This window comes from Suillus clintonianus, assembly GCF_016758775.1.
Source record: "Suillus clintonianus strain FC179 chromosome Unknown DEU56scaffold_29, whole genome shotgun sequence".
Lineage (NCBI taxonomy): Eukaryota > Fungi > Basidiomycota > Agaricomycetes > Boletales > Suillaceae > Suillus > Suillus clintonianus.
Genome location: NW_024539253.1, coordinates 20,099 through 35,144, shown reverse-complemented (window position 1 = coordinate 35,144; position 15,046 = coordinate 20,099). Strand labels below are relative to the sequence as shown.

The window sequence follows — 15,046 nt, the reverse complement described above, 5'->3', positions numbered from 1 at the left end:
CTGACACCGCACTCAATGACAGTACATGTGGGTACCTGTATAGGCCATTGGCTCTCTCATTCAATAGTCTGAGCAACACCCACAGCCACTTCCACCTGTTTATGTTCACGTTGAGAACACTTGCATTGAACTGACTGCGGGTCCGGATCACGACACTACCAAGTGTTAACCACCGCATAACCATATTCAATCTGCAAAATGTGTGCAATCTTATTGGACACATATACTGAGTACAAATTAGAGTAAGGTGCATGCATGAAACAGATATCACTCAACACTGTAGGTCCCACCACTTGGAAATATGACACTCGAGCACGGACATGAGAGATCACACTGTTCAATGTCCAGGAGTGTGAACGTGCATGAATAGTGGCCCAGTCCCACAGAGGCGAACTGTGAATTGCGTCAGATAAAGTATGGAGAGTAACACAGCACATGCAACGAAGCAAATCATCCATCTCTAACAAAGTCCAAAGAACAAGGTGATGTCGAGGACGTATAGGACACAACAATCTATTCTATGTAAGGCATGGACATGATGGATTGTTTCAGATTACACAAGTCCGACACTAATATAAGCTGTCCCACAGCCAATGTTGTAGGAAACAAGACCATTTCCTGCTGACAGACTTCGTGGGTGTCGGGAATGGTGCACAGTAGCGAACACAGATAGCGAACCTGTTGCAAATAGTAGCGAATGTATAGCGAACGATGGCAAATGTATAGCAAATTTTAGCGGATCAATAGCGAATGATAGCGAATCAATGGCGAATGATGGCGAATCAATAGTGAACTTGAGTGGGACTTCTGATGAACATGTTGGTATCTATAGAATTGCAAACTTCCTCACCAGCCATCTGTTTCCAAAGTTTATGTTTCTTATATTGAAGTAGTCACAATATGCTGTGAGCGCCATCAAGGATATACTTTTAACAATGATTGTATCATACAAAGAAACATGTGACTAACACTAACAGTTCTGTAATAGTACTTAGGGATACATACTAAGGCTTACAACAATGCACCTCTGATACAATTCGTTAAACAGCTGATAAGATGCAGTTGCACCACAACAACATTTGTATTACAAGCATACATAACTACATAGAGCTCAACATCCACATTCTGTTACCTGATAATCATATCTACAAGCTCCAAGCACTAAGAACAGATCAAACTACGAAGGTATTTATAGCTTGCAGTTACTCATGGTACCCAACAAGTCCTCCACCTGTGACCACAGGTCATCTGATGTGGAGGACGAGGTGGGCGAAGGCGGAGACAGCCAGAAAGGTCCACCAGGGAATTGGTTCGTACAGCGACATCGGCCCTTTAACAACTGTTAATGATATTGAAAGTGAAGGTCAAGAATACTTACCAGATGTAGAAGATTCCTACTTCTTGTCCCACAGTGACGACACAGAAACCTTCCGGGTCAATTCCTGCATGCGGCGCTTGGATCTCAATGACAACACCATAGAAGGGGAACTGTGTATCCGGCACAGAAGGAAGTGTGACTATGGAAGATTGTGTTTGCGATGGTGGAGGGCTTTCGGGTGACAAAGAGTGTACTGAAGTTGTTTTTCTGAGGGGAGAACCATCAGTGAGGTGTGAGGTGTGCAAGTGCAAGTGTGAGTGCGAGTGCGAGTGTGAGTGTGATCTGGACAGTGTGATAGACTCGGTGACAGTCTTCCAGCTCCAAGTAATGGTATCTGGCGATGAATCTATATTTGAACATCAGCAGATGGCTAACATTGCACGAGATATTTACATACCGGATAGCGTCATTCCTTCAAGTAAACCACGCAAGTCTTGGATATGGTGATCATGGGAGATGGCAGACGGCAATGAACTGCGTGATGACATCTTGCAAAACCTGATAGTGATAAGTAGTAGAAGGCGGGAAAGACTGTAGCATTGATTAGTCATGTGTTCCTCGTCCTTTGGAACCACATACCACATTTCTAGCCCATGTCACGTGGAGATACATACCTTTGTATCTGAATACTTGCAAACCATAGATGCGAAAACCTCAAACTGTGCGAGTTCACACCAAGTTGTCCTTGTGTTCGATTCAGCATGTTGGGTCTTTGTGAGATAAGAGTGGCTTGCCTGTTGTCCACGCCTCGAAGGTGCTGAAGCACAGGGCATTGGTCCAACAGGTGGCTACTTGCAAAGAGCGATGGGAGGTTCGTTTACAAGGTGAGTCTTAGTATTATAAAAATAGTGTGAAACAGGAATACTAACATTATGTATAGCAATGACTGCTGATGAGCGACGAGCTCTCAAAAACATAAGGCTCAGCCCCGCCTTCCTCCCTGGGACCGAAAATTTGGACGACTTCGGTTTTGGTGAGATCTTGAATGGCACTGATATGCTCCCCATCAGTCATGCTGGTGGGGAGTTTGATGACCTAGCAAGAGGAGTTCTGGGAGATGTCTGGAAAGTGTGAGTATTGATACTTACAGACAATCACTCACTGATGCATATAGTACAGGCAGGATAGTTTTCGAAGTGTCCGATGAGTCGATAATCGCACACGTCGGGATCGTGTTCTATGCAGGAATATTGCGTTCAGTGAGCAGATTCCAGCTATGACCGAAGCTTACCTTGAGTGGTGCCTAGAAAAATCACAGATGGGTTTCAGGAGTTTCTTCGATCAATTGTGCAGTGAAGAGAGTGGTACTAACGAAGCAGTTGATAAGTGGTCAATGACTATTGTATATGTGTTTTGTAAGGAATGATTGATTTCAAGTTGTGACTTTGATGTTTGCTTACTCATTATTTAGTTGCTGAGAAAGTCATGCTTAAAATATCATCAACAGACAGCACTGTTGCATCTGCACTCGTACGTCAAGGCATTTTACCCTGTTCTCCGATATCGCCCATGGTGGGCATAACCACTGAGGCTCTCGAAATCTATCACATGGCACACCTAAGATGTCCTCACCTATCCATTCAGGCATTTTTAAAAACCATTTGTGATCTACACGGGGTATGTACATCACTTGTTCATTCTTTCTATTCAGTGCTAAATACATGCAGGTTGACTTTCACAGACACTTATCACGCCAGTTTTCAATCTTGTTCGACCTGTACCTCGAAATTAGACGGAACACAGACACAATGGTAATGGAATCACTTGGCCGTGACTCACCCCACTGGTGCCTTCGACATGCCTGTCCCGCTTGTACCTACGTGCTGACGAACACAGAGGACTTAACCTTCACGATGCTCTATGCCATGGATGGCAACGACTCCCTAAAGTGAGTTCTCCGACGATCTCTGGCCAACAAAGACGATACTCTTGGTGCGTCTTCGGAAGTTCCTACTGGCCAATCACTCAAAAGTGATTGTTACTTGTCTCTCAACTTTGTGGACAACTTCACTTGCGACTTAGTGTGTACTTCAAGTGACAAGGCAAATACTCAACAAAACTTAGGTAGCGATAACTGAATGTCTGTCAGGATGCACCTGTAGATGACTTGTGTGAAGGCCATTGGGAAACATGGATACTGCAAGGACAAATAAAGCTTGGGGGATCGACGATGAAACCGGTATCTTTGTGGCTGTCTGCCGCCACAGCTTTTGTCTGCTTATTGCAGACATGGTGCAGAGCGGGGAACTGTGAGTGTATGTTATCTACTTTTTGTGTTCCTGACTGATGTCCTTACAGCGCAAAATACCCTTTAGCTGTTGTTGCTAAGTTACTGGATGTGTTTGGTGGCAATTTGGGGGGCAGGTATGATATCGGCTGTCAGTTCAAGACGACACTCAATAACAGGACCCTCGGACCTCTTGCGCGCTCACTAAACCATACTTGTCTTGTCGGTGCATTCCACGGATATGCCCACAGACGCCTGTGTCAGCTTGTTTCGCTGACAACATATATTAAGGGTCTTGGAATTGAGGATTTAGAGACATGTGAGCGGACATTCTCAAAGTCAAATTCTCTCGCGTCGTCTCTCCGTTACGCCAGTGTCTTTTATCGCCAACAATCCATTGATTCATATTTTGAACACAATGACAACTTCGGGGTTTACACAAATCTTTGTAAGTTTATTTAATTTTATTGTGCGAACAATGAATGACATCACAATTACGTGGCTAGCGAACTTTTTGTACAGTAACTACAGACAGGCTATCGACATCTTGGCAGATGGTAATGCTGTACTACCCAAACTCATGCAGGATATCGGAGTCGTGGACACGAGCATTTTTGAACTGTGGCTAGAAGAAGAGAAAGCCTATCTTAAAGGTCTCACACAAGAGCCTGGCGAAGAAACACTCCAAATGGAGTACTGGCAGAGATTGGTTAACCTCAATGCAAACACGTGAGTCTTTGATGTATGTAATGTATATTTGGTTACTGACGCCCCCATAGTCTTGCTCTTCGGGCAGCAACAGCCGTGTGCCAAACACCTTCTCACCATGATACCGTGTCATATGACTCACAGACTTGAAATACGTGGAAGGCCGAGAGTGCACAACATCACGCACTTGAGGACTACAACAAGAATATGAGATTGGTGCAAGCACTAGAGTGCAAACTCAAGATCGTCACACACTGGGTTCCGGAGGATACAGAGTGGCAGAGGGCAGGAGGCTCGTGGTTAACCGAAAGTATCAGTGTGCTCTGGACTGTTTGGAAGGGTTGATAGTTGCACATATCTTTGAGCTTACAAAGATGAACAGGGCAGGGACAGGTGAGTTTTGATGATTTCGTCTCTCCATGCGGCCAATTACAATATTTCTTAATGTTACAAACTACACAAGCATATTGCGAAGGCATTGCAGACACATTTGGTCGCCATCAGATCCACTCTCAGCACATACAGTGGCTCAAAAAAGTGTCCGGATGTTTGTGTGATTTTGAGTAATTGGATCATAGCAAGCCAGCACCTAAATATAACATATTGGTATAGGGACATGTCTGAAAGCCCTACATCATGGCTCGAATCTGAGCTATGTAGCGTGGGAACAAACCCTTATATGGGCGAGATATGGTAATTCTATTCTTATGATTCATTCGGACACTTTTTTGACTTTGTGTTAAATCAATTTTATTGTATGATTCTAGTACTTTGTGTTGCCCCCCTTGGCTTTAATAACTGCTGCAACCCTTCTAGGCATACTTTCTATCAATTTCTGACACTCCTCTTTGGCAATTTTTGCCCATTCTACTGCAACTCTCTCCCATAGTTCAAATTGCCCTTTTGGAGGATCTTGATAGGCAGCAAGTAGTCTCTTGAGTAATTCCCAGAGATGTTCAATGGGATTAAGGTCTGGAGACTGTGCTGGCCATAATAAAACATTGATGTCATGGTCTTCAAACCATTTTGTGGCCAGCTTGGAGGTATGCTTGGGGTCATTATCTTGTTGAAAGATAATGTCTTCTTCATCAATTTCTGACTCCTGCATGCTTTTGAGTAGACACTCCTCTAGGATGGAGATATACTGCTCTGCATTCATCCTTCCCTCCACCTCACAGAGAATCCCAACACCATTCCACCCCATGCAGCCCCATACCATCATACTTCCTCCTCCAAACTTCAGTGTACCCCTAACTTCTCTTTCTCCTAGGGGTTCTCCTGCTTTTCCACACATATTCCTGATCATCTGACCCCATTCTATTGATTTTTGTTTCATCTGACCAAATAACCTTCTTTTAGTCTTCTACAGTTCAATGTTGGTGCTTTAAAGCAAAGGCCAGTCTTCTCTTCCTATGAGCTGCTGAGAGAAGAGGTTTTTTCTTCTTGGTTACAGCCTTAAGGTTGGCTGCCTTGAGGGTGTTTCTGATTGTTTGGATGGAGACAGGAGTAGAGATAATGGAATTGATGAACTTGGTGGCTTACACAGCATTTGAAGCCTTGCCAGACAGAATTTGATGAACAACAGCTCTGTTGTTTAGTGGGGTAAGCTTAGGAGGACATCCCATTCTGACATTTTCCTTATCTGGTATGTTCTTCTTTATAACTGTAGCAATAGTAGACTTGCCAAGACCAGTTTTGGAAGCAATATTCCTGATAGATAAACCAGAGGTAGAGAGAACAAGGATATTATCCTTTTGAGCGGAGGAGATGGGCTTTATGATGAGTATGTTAAATTTTATGATTTTAAGTGGGTTTATATATTTAAATAATATTAAAATCAGACCATATTATTATTATGGTACCACTTTTATTAAGATTATTATGTATGAATGGTCTCATTTTGTGATTTTAATATAAAGTCAAAAAAGTGTCCGAATGAATCATAAGAATAGAATTACCATATCTCGCCCATATAAGGGTTTGTTCCCACGCTACATAGCTCAGATTCGAGCCATGATGTAGGGCTTTCAGACATGTCCCTATACCAATATGTTATATTTAGGTGCTGGCTTGCTATGATACAATTACTCAAAATCACACAAACATCCGGACACTTTTTTGAGCCACTGTATAATGCTGTTGCCAGCGTGATGTCGCCTCCTCGTAAAATGCTCAAGTGGGAGGAGGTCGTTGATTACGCATTCCTGGCAGACTTTGATCTGCTGCGTGATGCACGTGCAGACATTTCTCAATCCCTTTGGTCTTCACCTGCAGCTCGCAGTGCGATGGACCTTCACTTCAAGATCTGTCACGCACAAGAGGAAATTTTTCGGTTGAATATTGAGGTCTGTCGCCTTGTGACATATATTCACGATGAAGATAATTATCTACGGATGTCTGAGGAGCAGCTGAAGAATACTAACCCAGGTCTCGCCCATCAAATTTCCATTGTGCGCAACATTTGAGGCCGGTTTAACTCACACCACTTGAAGTGGCTTCAAGATATATCTCAGCTCTCCGGCTTCAGCAGAACCGAGTGCCAGTGTACCAGCCGCACGAGTCCCTGCCAACAAGCATGCTAACTACATCTCTGCATGTAACCCTCCATATCCTGTAGATACATTAGAGGACCTTGAGGAGGAGGAGGAGGAGGAGGAGGAGGTGGAGGATGAGATAGCAGAGGAGGCCTCGAGAAGGCTGCAGGATGTCCTGTTCATTACTCAAGACCTTTCACGGCTTGAACTTTCTGACCATGCTGACTTGGAGTAGTAGTATAGATCAGTCATAGTGTCCTGATGAACCATGTCACTTACCATTATACTTGCTATCAAAATGCGCCCTCAATCCATGCAGTTTGACACGAGATATACAAGCTCATTGTGCGAGACGGTGAGCACAAAGCTTCGGGTAGCGGGCAGGCTTAGCCACACTTCAGTAACAGTAACAACGACATCCCATGCTCAATACTCTATCTATAGACTATAGCTACTCTTTCTTGTTGTACGTCCTTATTTATCGAGGAGATATTGAAGGAGGCTTGCAGCTGACATATTTGTGTCGCCTTAGAGGCGATAACACTATCTATTAGCACATCTAACTAGAGTCCTCACGTGGGAGTCACAGGTGCTGCTCGCGCACGACTGCAATTTTAAGCTACTCAATTGAATCTTCCATTGATCATTCTTCATACTACACATGTCCGCAGAAGCAAACAATGCCACCTCATCGTCCCAAATGCAGTCTTTAGGACCACTTAGAGGACTAGGAATGGCGGGGAATACACCCTAGACCGACTCTAATGGACCAGATTCATCCCAACAAATCTTGGCAACGGCTTATATTGCCATCGTCAATGACTACAGATGCTCACATGTTACCAAGCTTGAGGTAATCATCATGTTCATCAGGACATTTATTCGCTACCCCTGTCACTGGACCCTACCTTGCCATGCTTGATGAAGTTGAATCAGAACTTGCATGAGCCACTGATAGCTCAACAAGGGGACAAACAACACACTCGAATGAACCAGCATATGTTGACGAAGAAGCCTTTACCAGAGGATAGGAGTAGAGCAGGATCTGACAAGCCAGGAGAACCTTCTCGCAAGCGATCCAAGCTCGACTATTCATCTATCAACGCTGCAGTTAAATGCAGGAAGTTCCAACCACTCTCACCTAGTCTTGAACGAACCAATGAGATTCTCAAAAATTGGTTGCGAGACCTGAAGGAGGTTCAGCGATACCTCATGTATCACAAGTTTGGACCTGAGTTCCATAAAAGTGTTTGGACGGAAATTGGTGAATGCATCAACCTCAACATTGTCCACACCATCATTGCCTCTTCTTGCTTGGTTGACAAGCAAACCAAAGTCCTCGGAGGAATGGAAATCAGGTATGAAGTATTGGAAGCAGCATCCAAGAAAATTGCCACATCAGCAAACCACAACTTTCTCCACAGAAAGTGTGAAATTTATGTTCTCACGACAGCCAGCCGCAGACCTCACAGTTCCGCCAGGATCACAGCAAACAGTGGCTGCAAGATATACATTCACTACATTCACTCACAGTTCCGCCAGGATCACAGCAAACAGCGGTTGCAAGGTATACATTCACTACAATCACCCACAGTTCTCCATGGTTCACAGGCCTCAAAGTTGCATTTGAAAGTTGCAGTAAAGTAGTAGTACTAGTGTTAATTGAATGCACTTCGGCTCAGACATTCAGAAGTTTGTGATACAGATAACATCAAACATAATAAGTATTCGAACATATGAGCGTCTACATGTAGTATACTAGTATGTACCAGAGAATTCATGTAAGCATAGTAGTACTGCCAGGCACAAGACACATCATAATAACATGGGTAGTATGGAAAACGTGAAGCGACTTAGAGATAATTCAGTTGGTCAATCAAGCTGGACCGTGAGGAGGTGGCCCCCAGTGGCTTCGACTGTAGTACTAGTAGCAGATGATGAATTTTCTGCACCTCATCAGGACAACACATCATCTTAAACTGATTGTGAACTTACTGGCGGGTAGATGATTTCATCAGTAAACTACAACTTTTCCCACAGCGAGCACAAAATCTGGGCTCTTGTGCAGCCAGCCACAGACTCCACAGTTCTCCCAATGTCCCAGCTCACTCGTACCACAAGGTATCCAGTCATACAGTTCTATATGGCCCACAGCACTTTGCAGCACAATTCAAATTATATAGTGTATATCCCAATAGTAGTAGTACTTCAATATGATTCAATTTCAATGCTCAAAATTTTCGCTAAGTCCAAACGACTGGAGTCGGAGCAAATTCAAATGCGCACCAAGCGTGCATGCAAGATAATCATTACAATAAAACAACAGCTATCCCACATTACATTCGAAGTTGTATCTATGTACATATAGGTGGTATAACAGTAGTAAATAGATGTGATTTGAGGTATCTCAATGTCAATCTAGCTGCAGCCTGGACCATGATGTGATGGCATCCCAATGATTCTAAAAGTGTAATATTAGTGGCACTGTGAGGTATAGTATGTAATTGAAAGAACTTACCTTGCAAACTCGGTGTGGGTCTGTGATGAGAAAACCCATGTTTTTTTACCTACGTCTGCCTTGGTGAGTTTTTGCTTTGAAATGTCGGATTTGTGCTTCGAGAGATTTGCTATGACTTTGTGTTCACGGACCACGCAGTCAGCAAGCACCTTCTCTGCATTGAATACATCCCGTCTGGCCCTTGCAAGGTAACGAGGTTCACTTCAAGATCATTGACATTGTTGATCGCCTGTAAAAATGTTAACAAGTATTATTTCCTTAACTTGAATCTACTTAGTTCTCTCTGATACTTGATCATCTTCTAAGGAAGAAACTAGTCTATACTCAAACTTCAGCTAGAAGGAAAGACCTTCAGATGTCTGAACCAAAAGTCATAACATTTGAACTCCTTTATTGGATCAGTTACACAAGAACTATCCAAGTCATAACAAGAAGTAACAGATGACACCATATTGTTGGTAAGCCAGGAGCTCCCCACTGTGCATGGGCAACTCACCCCAATCTCCGAGGGTCACGTGCACTGTTATGGGCTGGACCCTCCAGATGCTTCCCTGTCGGATGAGGACCGTCAAAAATTCATGATGGATTGGCGGGTTGTGCTTTACAACACGAGCTGAACCAACTTCACTAACTACTTTCTTAACTGTCGCGACCCCACAACTGGGGACATTGTCCTTTTTGGACACCCAGGATTAATTGGAATGCACCTTGATGGATGATATGACAACCCACTGTCACTGATCTACAATGATTCTTTCAGTCGGAAGATTACCACAATACCTGACCACATGCTCACAATGTCAGCAACATTGGTAAGTATAATACAATATCGTGAACATTCACTGATGACCTATTAGACATGCTGCGCAATAGATCATTGTGTCGAAGGCCGCCTGTAGCGATCAGGCAATGCAGGCAATGTCTTGAAATTTGGAGGTGACATGTCCTCACACATAGAGCAAGGCATCTATGATGCACTCTTGGATGCCAGGAGAATGCACCCCAATAATATCAATAAATTCTCGGATGATCTTTACCAACGAGGACTGTGAGTCAATGTAGCCTCTGTAGTGTATAAGCTGACCAAGGGGCACAGATAACCATGATCCAAACAAGTCCTGGACATCAGTGTGTCTTCAAACATCAAGAAGCAATGCATAGTGCTCAGAAGTAGGTAGAGCTGAGCATTTATTACAAGATGAGTGAGTATTGGACATGAAGTCAGAAGGGTTTGAGATGAAAGAAGGAGGAGGGAGAGGATATTCAGACTGTGGAGGGACAAAGTCTTGAGCAGAGCAGTGCAGGTTACTTCTCTAAGGTTCAGAAGAAATATTCTTCTAAGGCTGCTCTGAAACTTTAATACCTTTTTCAAATGCCTCATTCTGTATATATTTGAAAAATGCTTTGGATATGATGGTTCTTCAGTGATGCAGCGCAACTGAGTAGACTGAAATCAAGTAAGGTCGAATTTGGTTTTAGAGACCACCCATGATACAGCTTGGCAGGGTCAAAGTCCACCTGGTGACACATTAGACTAAAAATCATCAAAAATACAATGATAGACTTTCCTGATGGGCCCTTGCTTCACAAGACTAGCATACAGCCAGGTGTTGCATGCAGCAACAAATGCAGCCTCATCAAGAAGAAAACCAACACATGAAGGCTGACTGGCAGCAGGAATGGCTCTACCCTGCTGGTTGATAGCATCAAGCCATTGCATAAACAGCTTACCAAAAAACTGCCCACTAGTGGTTTTAAGAGACTTGGACTGATAGCAGTGAGTAGAATGAATTTCATTAACAAACATATCCTCATACCTCTGGTGGAGGGTTTGTAAAAGTGCTTGAATTGGTCCATTGGTACAAAATCAGACCAAAACTTGCTGCTCATTGATACTTATATGAGCTTGCTGCAAGATGATTAGTAGATAGCTCAAGCATAGTGTCTGGTGCACAGATTGTGCAGAGCATCTGGTAGAGGGAAGATTTCTATTGGCAATCAATTATATAGATGATATAAAAATCAGTGAATCACATACATTGACCTCAATTGGCCAAAATGTAGATTAGTATGTGGATGCACCTACAAGATGGACCTCAACAAGAGTGTCGACTGCCTTTGCCTCTGCAAGCTGAAGCTGAGTTGGCTGTTGGCATATTTTAGTCACTTGGTTAAAATCGAATTAAAGAATTGATAGTTAAATCCTGGCATTTGAAAAAATACAACTGAATAGCCTCTGTCCACTCTTTGCACTTGATAGGTGCATCATTGGCAGTAAATCCTAAATCAATTAAGATTAATTTAAATATCGGAAACAGCCAAAACTTACAAAGCTTTTATTTGTGAGGTTTGACAACATCACGTGGCTCAGGCTGCTTCTCATCAACAGATGGTAAATTTTCTCATTTAGAGGAATTATCCTCACTGTCAGAGAGTCCGTGTCCACCAAGACCTAGGATGCCTTGGGTTGACGATGAAGCTAGATGATTAAATGTTAGTAAAAACATACATTTAATCATTTGATGAGCTACTCACCTCCTTTTTGAGGATCCTATCTAGCTCCTCTCATAATATCTTCTTTGCAGCCAGATCTCCCCTTTCCTTATCTCAGTAATGTTTATATAAGACCTGAACGAATAGTGAAGAGGCATCATTTAAAGATGAGATTGTACCAATAGTGACAAGACACCTAGATTCAATCAGAGCACACTAACAGCAGTAGCCGGTCAATATATATATATACATAATAGGGGTTGCACTTACCCAAGACAGATCTTCTTTGATTGCACTGATTGTGTCTTGAAGCATAGATTTGACTTGCTTCCTTGCATCTCTCTTTAAGACTATCGAAGTTGTGCTTAATTGGCTCCTTCTGCCATAAGTTACAGTCATCATCATGCAAAACAGGCTGGTATTTCATAGGTAATATTGTGTATATGCTCATGCTCAGTGTCAAGAGTGAGGGAAGCAGATGAAGATTATGTGGCTGTGCTCATCCTACTTCGGATGGGAACTTGTAGGGAACAACAAAATTTAAATTCAGTCCTACACTACTCTACACAATCATAATAATGTGTGTGTAGTGTGTGCCTATTGTAGACTAACAATGAAAGAACAATTCAATACAGAGAATCTACTGGAACACATAATTTCACCATTCAGATATATCTGAATAGTAATAAATTCATATTTAAGGGTTTCAGCAGTCTTGTTTATAAGAGTAGTAAATATAATATTCAAAGTAGATACATATTTGAAAAATTATGGTTTGTAGGCCTAGTAGTGATCAATTATCTGTACACTATCTCAAAACATGCACATTATTCTACCGCTCCAGGAAATCATCAATAATTTCAATAAGTATCTGAAGATCAATAATCTATATTGTAAGAATAATCGAATAGGATCTGAAGCCTGTGAGCTCTTCCTCCTTAAGTTAGTAATATATGTTTATGTTATAGTGGTTGAAAATTAATTGATAAAATGATGATAGAATTTGTATTACCTTGAGTATTTTTAGTATGTTAAAGGCCAAAATACATAAATGAAAGCAAGTATTTATTCTCATCTGCCTTATTTTATTTTTTGTCCACCTTCATTTAATTCACATTTAGAGTTATTATTATCATCTTCTACTATACCATTAGTAATGACTTTGTTATTACATAATTGAGATGATAAATAGAAAGCCAGTAGAACATTATTCTCATCCATTTAGTAGGCAGAGCTGTAACAGATAGTTTGAATATCCAGTAAGTCTGCTGTGTCGTGGATGCTCTTAATATTATGTTTGAGATTTTTAGACTGAGATTGTAATTTCTAAATAGTGGTTAGAGTTTTGAAGATAGATGCTATAGATATTTATTGTTAGGCCTGATAGGTGAATTTGATTGAAAATTATCTTATACATTGTTATTTTAAATAAAATTTCATAAATCTAGAAGTCATTGAAGTAATAAGGAGTTCCAGTTGAACCATACAAACAAATTTAGCCAAGTAAGGAAGCTAAAGATGACATTCAAACAATACATATATTTATTGACTTTTATGAATTTTCAGTACTCAGCATGAACTATCATTAGAAGATGATAAATCTACACCTGTCATTGACACCACAGAAATTTCAGAACTTTTTAAACAATAGAGCCATCTACACACCAGCTAGTCATGCCATTCTAGGCAAGCTAGAAGAATATCTTGCCAATAAAACTCTTTTGGAGGAAGTAAAAGATAAATTGCAGCTAGAGAGATAGAGGCAAATGGAATTGGAAGAGGAAGTTAGGAAGTAGGTGTACACTCATGAGGAGCTAGCTTATGAGGCTTTCACCAGTATCTCAGCTGCTTTTACAACCATATCAGTTGCCCTGGAAAATGTCAGGAGACTTGCTGATGCTTCCCAAGTAAGTCTTTGATAGTATTTGCTTGTTGACAATTTTACACTAATTGTGGGATTCTTGTAGCGTCTGAATTTGTGAAGCTTCATCAAAATTGTGTTAAGCTAGATATTGCAAATTATAAAGTAAACCACACTATCATTAAGATTTATCTCGGGTTTCTTACTATACATATATTATGATGAGACACACATAAGAGATGTCAACTCACTTTTGGCTAGATCTCAGACTGATTCATATGTTTAACATTATAGATGAGGGTGTCTACAAAACTGAGAAGCATATTATGATTATAAGATTTCGTGCTATCAGCCAGATCAGCTAAACACAACTGCTAGCCAAAAGGTAACTCTATAGGACATTTGTAACTGAACCACAATTAGCCTTGTTACTCTGAGAAGACAATATCAGCTTTATATGTAGGAACAGAGTACAATGTGTTTATTACTGGTTTACAAAAGCATATCATTCTGGTCAATCCATAGTTGGTCTCCTGAACATATTTACCTCCAATTCCTCAAGTGGTACTTCTCTTCTTCAAGTTCATGACACTCAGCCACTGGGCTCAGGATATGGTTATGATGACCATCAGACCACCAATTTCTCGAACATGCATATGAGTATCTCAAATACCCCGATGGACTTCAGCTGTATTGTCGTAAATGTCTTTTTAATGTATTTCTGTCTGCAACATTCATATTTTTCAACTTTGAATGCAATTCCTATAATTGCCTTTGAGGTAGCATATTATGGGGAAAAGGTAAAAAAAATTGCTCTTAGACACTGGCAGATTCATATGCTTGTCTAAGGGCATACCAGAATTGGTGGCCACCATTGACATAAAATACAAGGTGGGCCAGGCAAAAGATGAGACACAGACTCTGTCATCATCACCTGGACTCATTGGGAGATAAATCTAGAGTATTCCAAAGAGGTTGAAGATGGAGTTACTTATGAGCTGAACAAGCTCATTTCTGAAATCAATGGAGTACTTCATAGGGGGCAAATAAGGGGGCTACCAATACCCACCGCCTAACAAGCAGTAGTAACATATGCTCAAACACCCCATTGAATCAGAGTCTACAATTTACAGACATATCAGGTATCTAACACTGTTGTGTTTGGAATACAATCAGCTGACTTGATGGTCCTGCAGCTCTTACTGAACATAGGAATCAAGAATATCCACAAAAAGCAGGAGAGCTTTCACAAGAAGTATTCCATGCTCTTCAGGAGGATGTCTATAAGGTGCAGGAGAATAAGCATGAGGATAACAAGAATGACAGA

General features: G+C 41.5%; 3 protein-coding genes across 3 annotated transcripts; 2 read left to right on the top strand and 1 right to left on the bottom strand.

Annotated features, from left to right (window-relative positions):
* Nucleotides 1-1,206: 1,206 nt before the first annotated feature.
* On the bottom strand, nt 1,207-2,081 carry DEU56DRAFT_755426 (uncharacterized protein; the record flags this gene model as incomplete). Its single annotated transcript, XM_041349907.1, has 4 exons — nt 1,207-1,330; nt 1,379-1,724; nt 1,776-1,876; nt 1,993-2,081. 4 exons carry the CDS (start codon nt 2,079-2,081, stop codon nt 1,207-1,209), a joined length of 660 nt encoding a protein of 219 aa, XP_041209183.1.
* Nucleotides 2,082-2,260: 179 nt separating this feature from the next.
* Nucleotides 2,261-4,658, top strand: DEU56DRAFT_755425 (uncharacterized protein; the record flags this gene model as incomplete). Its single annotated transcript, XM_041349906.1, has 11 exons — nt 2,261-2,448; nt 2,564-2,733; nt 2,790-2,848; nt 2,963-2,995; nt 3,076-3,266; nt 3,496-3,627; nt 3,677-3,742; nt 3,785-4,053; nt 4,112-4,334; nt 4,385-4,409; nt 4,476-4,658. 11 exons carry the CDS (start codon nt 2,261-2,263, stop codon nt 4,656-4,658), a joined length of 1,539 nt encoding a protein of 512 aa, XP_041209182.1.
* A 1,805-nt stretch (nt 4,659-6,463) lies between these two features.
* DEU56DRAFT_911908 (uncharacterized protein) lies at nt 6,464-7,082 on the top strand (the record flags this gene model as incomplete). Its single annotated transcript, XM_041357337.1, has 2 exons — nt 6,464-6,763; nt 6,816-7,082. 2 exons carry the CDS (start codon nt 6,464-6,466, stop codon nt 7,080-7,082), a joined length of 567 nt encoding a protein of 188 aa, XP_041209181.1.
* Nucleotides 7,083-15,046: the final 7,964 nt, after the last annotated feature.